The following is a 7871-nucleotide window of genomic DNA, read 5'->3' on the forward strand; positions in this document are numbered from 1 at the left end:
CACTCAACTGAGGCCAGCTCTCATGCAGGCTGCTGCAGAAGAGCAGGTGGGGGCTCTGAGACGGTGCAGCCACCAAGAGCTCACGTATGCCTTATCTCCTTTGCTGCCGACGAGGCACCCGAGAACCGAATATCAGCATGGTCGCCCACATCGGCCCCCCATCCGACCTCAAAAGACTTTGCTTGAGCCTCTAAATGCCTGGGGCCCCATCTGCGATGGCGTGATGGTCAGCACAGACTGGAGAAACGACGCCAAGTGCGGGTACTTGAATGGCAACGGTGGGCAAGGCATAGTAGTTGGTTGGACGGTTGACGAGGGCTCTATGTACACACTTCAGCTACTCGACCCAGAAATTCTCAAGCGGGAAATCCTCAAATCCAACGCACACAATCACGAAACCATTCGGCATCTTTATGACCTCGAACATGTCGACTCAGAGCATCACGCGTCGGCGGTTGCCTCAGCTTACATTGGGGACAGTCTTTTCCACGCTAACATTCTGTCCTTGGTTCACAGGCTAGCCAACGATCCACTGAGTCCTCCAACCCACGCGCAGTGCTATGCCCTCCGTACATCCCCGCCTGCCTTGATGGCGACGACAAACGCAGCAGAAGTTATTGGAGAGTACTTCGGGTGCATGCACACTGGCGACGTACCGTACGCCTTTGGCTTCGACGGTACAGAACCTCACACTCGACATCCTGGCGACGTGTACGGTGTTGCCGTTGGCGCACCACCATCTGCCCCACCACGTTTAGGGACGCCCTTCCAAGCCCATGAGTTGGAGTTGTGCCAGCGGCTGATGGGCTCTTGGGGTGCGTTCATCCGGGGAGAAGGAATGCAGGACTGGCCGACGGTGCAATCAATGCGCTCGATCGGCCCGCAGAAGGAAGTATCATTGGAACAACTACCAGTTCTCGCTTTGGGAGACGCGGCGCAGATAGGTGATGCAAACGGCTCGGGTTCTCGCGATGTGATGGTGAAAATGCTCGGCGAGTTGGCATTTTGGAGGAGCGTGGTCATGCCTGGTGCTGCTACTGTTAAAGAGCGCATAGAGTGGTGGTCACATTCAGAGGTCCGCTTTCTTGAGTGCTACGGACGAGCAGATTACAACGAAATGTGAAGCTAATTGTAATTTACGTGTCGGAAACATGCGAATTCTGCCTATTGAAGTGGTTTTGCCATGGCTGGCCACGGGTTTGCAACTTGGCCTCGGGAGCCATGTCGACCAGGTGGCTCTCCCAAATGTCCACAGACCATTGTAAGCCAGCCTCCATGAGGGGTTTGACTGCGAGCTTGTTTTGTGAGCACGGCACATGGTCGTCCCCTGTACTGGATGCGATGTGTACATTGGGGCCGTGCTACAGGCCCCCTTCTTGATGAGACTGGTCATACTGATTTCACTCGATGCCGCACCTGGTGGAAGGACCAGTCGCGGACAGATTTTATCGGTGTTAGCTGTAGATGAATCCATAAACTTAGTTGACTGCCGGGGTGCACAGCTTTTGACTGGACCAGAGGGATTGAGAAAGCACTCTTTGCGTAATCAGGGAGGGATACTCTCGTCTCTTTCAGCTGTTAGAGAGGCAGGTCATGACACGGGCTTTAGCTTCTTGTAAAACTGTGGTGCGTCTGTTTGCCACATGGTCAGAATAGGGTAGATGCAGTAGATACACAGACAGGACTGTCCAACAACGTGTAATTGACATGCAGGGATTCAGCTATCGAACAGGAAGACTGAACGTCCTGATACGTTGCAAGAATCCGCCCAGGCGAATGTGCATTTTGCAATTTATCTTGGAGCCAAATCCCAAGGACAAAAAGACCACATATCGTCCGTGTCCAGAACTAGCCATCTGCTGCATCCGGTAGGTATCAATCAAGCTCTATGCGTCCTTCACTAAGCGTTTTGTACGGCATGGTGAGGGGGTTAACTTTGAGTTCTCCTGGTTTTGAAAGGGGCAGGGCACACAGCGTCGAGTGTAGGTTGAATCAATGGAACAGATTTGGGCAGAGGCGGTGTTTGTTGGAGGCGAGGCTCATCTTCACTATACGAAGCCTACGAGCTAGAATGAAACACAAGACCATCAAATGTCGAAGCCGTCATTTGGAAGGACGCTCAATCGCATCCATTGGTCCTGCTCCACTTATTAGCAGGTGATTTTGAGATTTTGAATCGGAACCGATCCGTCCAACCTCAGGAGAGCAAGACCAGAAGAGATCGCACCACCGAAAGCCGTGTTTCCCGACAGGACCGCTTTCGTGCGCGTCGCGCAAGCATTAAGTAACCGGGCCTGCATGTAGGCTCTCTTCAAATTCTCGACAATTCTCAAAACCTCATCACTCCACCCTCTGACGTTCCCTAGCAAGATGGCGGAAAGCAAATGAGCTCGGATAATCATTCTCTGGATGTTCTCCTGCCAGTCAGTCTCATCGAGACGGCTACCACAGCAATGATTGGGTAGGTGGCTGGTGTGTAGTCTGAAATGATCCCTCAGGTGATCGACTGGACAGTTTAGAAAGGCGAGGCGTTGCAGTCCCGAACTAACGACAAGCCACATGCTCTTCCCGTCAACTCCGTTCGAGGTTGCGATGAGGAGCTGTAGAATCAAGTGATGCGAGTTGGATGTCAGTAGCGATCGATTGGCCACACATCTCCAGGCCCTTCGTTTGCTCAAGTGGCGAAGCTGGGCCGTTTCTGGGCGAGCATGTAAGACCATGGGGCTCTACCTTTTGATGTGCAGCTTGGGACTGCTTTCTCAAGCTCAGAGACGAGTTGAAGGGGGGTAGAAGCGGTGCATCGTAGAGGCTCACGCATACCGGCCACAAGCGCAAGAAATTGCAAGCTGCAAATCCCAACACGAAGCTGATCTAAACGTTGCAGACATCAACCTGTGCCAATACAAATAGCGCTGAGCGGGGTCCACGTTTTCCAGCGGCGAGGAATTCTCGACATGCAAGGCAGGAACATGTGTGAGATCAGCGGAGAGTTTCGAGTCGCGAGTCGGTATTTGTGGTATTGCTACTCACAGAAGTGCGAGGAAGGTCCCAGTATCGGGCGCAGCGACTGTTACATTTTGCTGCTTTCCTTCTTCTTGGCGAGGGGCGCTGTGAGGCCAGGAACGACGTGCTTCGCTTTACTGCTTATCTGCTCGTTCAACTCGAGCAGATTTTAGGATACCCCCCGCGCGAACACTGCTGACAGCGGCTGTTCGTAATATTGGGCAAAGCGTTCCGGGTCGAGCGCGGTACGCAGCGGGCCGGCACATTTCAGCTCTTCGCTCGCTTCTTTCGCAGCGTCGTTATCGTTGTCTATAGCGTCATCCTGCGCCGAGCACAGCGCGTCGAGGTGCACGACATAGCGCGCGCGAGAGCGGAGCTAGCGAAAGCCTAAAGAGTATCAACGCGAAGGGAGGCACTGGTGGACAGGGGTGAGGTGTAGGTAATGTCCTTAAATAGGGACAGAGCCTTGTTGCGAGCGAGGAACTTGCTGTTTGCAAAGAAAACCAAGATGATCACATTATCCCGTTCTCGAGCTCTTCGTACCGGCCGGTCGTTCACGTACAGGAAATCGAGCTGAGCCTCGTTTGATGGACTGCTGCTCACGCTACCAGCCTGTTGACTTCTGCTCCATTGCACCGCCTTATCGACAGGACACTTAGCTTCCTCCCGATCTGGCTGGAGAGGTCGACACGCGCACGCTGGGCAGACAGTGCGGAGATAAGGAGTCAGTGTGGATGTACCAGATTGGTGGGTGTGTGGAGGAAGGGCTCGGGCTGCAATGGTCAGCGCGGATTATCATTTTGGGCTTATACTGAAACAGTGGCACTGCAAGCGCGAAGGTGCGGATGCTAGCTCTTCTGGACGTGCACAGTGGCTATGAGTGAGTGAGCACAACGACGAGCCAGCGGACGGCCCCGGACATAGCTTTTGGCTCTTGTCGAGTGAGACACCTCGCGCGTCACACTTGCGCCCACGTTGAAATGTGTTTAATTGCCAGGCACAGACTCTTCCATTTCTCTAATAAGACCCCGAATCGCGGGACTCCACCGTCTGCCCATCTCCCCGGAAGCGAGGCTGAGAGACTCACGAACTTAGATTCTGAAAGGAGAGCCGACAAAGTGCTCTCCAGCTCTTCTATGATCCCCGACCGCAGGCATGCATGCGTACGGGTTTGATACACCATGCCGTGCCACTAGTGGTCGAAGACGTATGCCATCATGCATATGGGTTTGATACGTCATGCAGCGCCACGTGTAGTCGCGCACGCCTATATGTGTATATGTGCCAGACCATCTGCGTGTGTGCTTTTGTGCTTCCGGTGCTCCGTGGACCCTCCAGGCCTTTGTTTATGGGATGCTTGATGATGAAAAGTTAGCATGATCGCCCTATCCGTCCGCAGTCCCCACGGCGGTACCGGAGCCGCAGACCCGAACGGCCAGCCCTCTAGACGTAGGGGCATGCCTGCCGCAATCGCACATGGTTTGTCGGAAACGTTGCAGTTCTGCCAGTGGACTGCCGGAAAGCACATAAATACGACGTCGGCCAGTATTTGTTATTCATTTCTCCCTTCTCGGTATCCATCTTGATCCAAGCTTGTCCTCACAGAAGCAGGCGCCGGTCAGTCTGTTCTGCCCTGCACACCTCACTTGCGCGCGTTCCCTATGTCCATCCCTTTTGCTGCAGGCTGGTCTGGTTTGTCCACAAAACCTGTCTTTGCAAGATGCCGTTGGTCAGAGCCTCGACGAACAAGCGCGCCTTTCACCTGTTGTGGCTCTGCGCTCTCGCTTGGTGCGCCAGAGCATTTGCTGCCTCCGTTTTCTGAGTCGGAAATGCCAACAAGGCGGTTCCAAACCTGCGAATCGTTGCACAGTCCATGACGCGGATGCCATCGTCGTTATGCGTCATTATCGATGACCATGCATCTTCCGCCATGTGTTGTCGCGCTCTTCTCTTATTTGCTCTTTCCCCTCACTCTTTAACCGACACTTGCAATGTATATCGCAATTCTCAGCAGCCCGCAAGATGTGGGGCCAGTCGGGTAAGATCCTCGCGCAGCAAGGCACTAGCAAATGCATCAGCTGTTTCCTGAATGTGAGAACATTACTTTTATGCTGGACGTGCATACGTTCCATCAGAGGCTCCTGAGGACTGTCAACTGCACTTTCCTCTCACCCGCTACCACAGGACCCCGGAAGAAAGAACATCCACCAACTGCAAAGCGACAAGCTCCCCGGCTCTGGCTTCAATGGCCATTAAGATCAGCCCGGCCACTATGCGCCACAGAGCACCGAGCCCATGTCCCCCACGACATTCCAGAACAAGGCCAATGCTCTCTTCCAGTCCATGTTGCCGAACAAAAAAGATCGCCCGCTCGCCCGCTCGCCCGGTTGTCCGCCTAGCCGACGAGGAGCTATCTTGCTGGAAAGTCTTGATATTTGGGGGAGGGGGGTCCGGATTAAAGCGGCAAGAGTATGGACATACACAGAAAGGGTCAGGGGGGGGCAAGCAGTAGGGCTTAGCGGTAGTCTCCCCGAATGGTGGCGTATTCGTGCATGTCAAATAGTCGCGCATGAATAGACGCGCTGCACATTGTAAAGTATCTGCTTGGAGGTAACAGCCGATGGTCGAATGGTTCGAGCAGGGTATGCGTCCCACAACCAGCCAGCCAACCCTGTGATCCGAATATGGGCTTGTCTCCTCAGTCTGTAACGAAGTTGCAAGCTTGTACACGCCCTTCGCCGTTCAAGTTTCACCTTTTTGACTTTGGCCGTCAGGAGCGCAAGAGCGTGGCTTGGGGACGAATGGGTGTGTGCTTGGCCGCAAAAGACTTTCCCCTTCCACTACCCCGCTTTCACACAGAGACCTTCCTCAGCCTCGTCTCAAGGCCTCTGTACACGTGCGCAGGACACGGTCTCTTTGAGTGAACCTATCGTCAGTCGTCAGTGCCACGAGAATGCAGCTTGTTTCTGAACCGCCTTTGACTTCTTGCAAGGACTTGGGCCGGAGAGATCAGGCGCAAGCGAGCAACTTCGAGACAAATTTTTTGCGAGCGGCAAGCGCACGGCATCACAGTACACTCTCTGCGACTCGGATGTACTCCTTCCCGTGCCGCCTTGATATTGATGCTGGTGAGTGTCAATCACACACGCCCAGGCAAAGCTCAGGTCATGATGCTCATCGTGAGGCTAGGCTAGGGACGAGCGACAGCAGCCAAAGAGCGAGCGGCATCCTGGGAAGCAGAGGAGGCGGCGAGCGGACGATGGGGGAGGTAAAAGGCAAGGCAGACAAAGGCCACGGGGTGCGAAAGAGGTAACAAGGGAACGCATGGGGCATATTGCACGTCGCTTTGATCTTATAATCTATAGGTTCCACGTGCCAATACAAATGCTGCGTATCCCATGGTGCGGAACGGCGGATTTCTTCCCATGTTTTTCAATTCAGCGACGTTAGCACGGTGCGCCTTTCTTGCAGCGAGACCGAGCGCGCCGCAGTTAGGAGACCACCCCCTGCCGCCGGCTGCAGATTACACCTGAGTCGCGCCGATCATCTTCGCTACGAGAGAGAGACGATGCGGTCCCGCATGCAAACGCCGTCGGTAGAACGAGTTAGCGCACAGTAGGTGTCGCAGGCGCTACTCTCACACTTGTCCAATGCCTGGAGGCCAACCTTCCAATCTGCATATCCCAAGGATCATGTGCTCACACGTCATGGGAGTACTTGATGTATCAATTGTTCCTGGAGCCCCTTTCAGGAAATTAGCCAAATTGGAGAACCAATTTGACGTTCCACATTTCGGAGAGAAAGCAGTGCTGTGCTGTCTGTCACACCATTCCGGGCAGACGATTGTGACAGAGATGTGGAAGGAGGGGAGCAAGGTCATGTTCCAGAGCAAACTCAAGGAGTTGGGTAGTGCCGCCCTTAGCAACGCAGCATGCACGTTCTCATCGTGAGAGGACCAAGCGTGAGCCATGGCTTTGTGGTGCATCATATTGTTGTACACATAAGCATGCGATCATTACGGAGATGTGAGTTGTGAATGGTGTGCCCAAAACCTAAAGTTTTGGAACGTTCTGTTTTAGGGCTTCCGCGTCCTGCATGCCCTCCACCTGTGCACGTGCACCTGATACCTAGGTGGGTAAATTTTGAAAAGAGGCCATTTAGATCTCAGTCAGGACTGCGCCTTTTGAGCGCTTCAGGCGGCACAGCCTGATCCCGAGCCGCTTCCGAATTGTTCGGACTGTGATGTAATAGAATATGTGCAAGCCGTAAAAGCAGGTCTGCCACTGAGCAACTTCTCTAGGTATGTATAGAGAGACAGCCGCAAAACTTCGTATGTACACAGCACACACTGGCATGCAACAAGCCGGTGGTGAACGTGCCCTGTGTAGAATGACGGAAAAGGAGAGCAATGATCGGGTGGCTGCGCCTTGAAGGTGCATGAGCTTTGACTCCGCTTCTGGCTTGCTTTATGGCGCAGGTCTGGTCCTTGTGAGCGTGTCGCACTGGGCAACTGTAGCTGTGCGGCTGCGCACGGATCTGCTGGCTACGTGCTTGCTGTCTGAGAGTCTGGAACTCTCAGGCAGTTCTACTTTGGACAGTTAGTGCAAGGCGTGTCCTGAGCTCAGAGCTCAGTATTACGTAGGGAGGACGCCAAAGCGTGCGTCGCGCTTCCCTTGCTGCGTTCCTTCACGGGGTCAGGGAGACCACACCCGCTCCTTGGCCGAGTATGCTCCGTGGCATAACGTTAAATAGATCCCTCCTTCTGCTTCTTCTTTCACCTTTCCCTTCTTTCCTCAGGTTGATCCTCACCTACATCGCCCACCCAACGCATGTCCCTTCACGGTACACTCGCTGGTCGAGTTGTCCTT

The 7871-nt window shown here is 54.0% G+C and overlaps 3 protein-coding genes across 3 annotated transcripts; all 3 read left to right on the top strand.

Annotated features, from left to right (window-relative positions):
* K437DRAFT_75589 (uncharacterized protein) lies at positions 1–1182 on the top strand. Its single transcript, XM_013384361.1, has one exon. The coding sequence runs from the start codon at positions 23–25 to the stop codon at positions 1121–1123; it is 1101 nt and encodes a 366-aa protein (XP_013239815.1). The 5' UTR covers positions 1–22; the 3' UTR covers positions 1124–1182.
* A 4116-nt stretch (positions 1183–5298) lies between these two features.
* On the top strand, positions 5299–6953 carry K437DRAFT_265465 (uncharacterized protein; the record flags this gene model as incomplete). Its single annotated transcript, XM_013384362.1, has 9 exons — positions 5299–5540; positions 5601–5645; positions 5778–5808; positions 5908–5934; positions 5996–6131; positions 6168–6301; positions 6369–6457; positions 6526–6618; positions 6755–6953. The coding sequence occupies 9 exons, from the start codon at positions 5299–5301 to the stop codon at positions 6951–6953; spliced, it is 996 nt and encodes a 331-aa protein (XP_013239816.1).
* A 365-nt stretch (positions 6954–7318) lies between these two features.
* On the top strand, positions 7319–7650 carry K437DRAFT_260351 (uncharacterized protein). Its single transcript, XM_013384363.1, has one exon. The coding sequence runs from the start codon at positions 7441–7443 to the stop codon at positions 7603–7605; it is 165 nt and encodes a 54-aa protein (XP_013239817.1). The 5' UTR covers positions 7319–7440; the 3' UTR covers positions 7606–7650.
* Positions 7651–7871: the final 221 nt, after the last annotated feature.

This window comes from Tilletiaria anomala (assembly GCF_000711695.1).
Source record: "Tilletiaria anomala UBC 951 chromosome Unknown K437scaffold_207, whole genome shotgun sequence".
NCBI lineage: Eukaryota > Fungi > Basidiomycota > Exobasidiomycetes > Georgefischeriales > Tilletiariaceae > Tilletiaria > Tilletiaria anomala.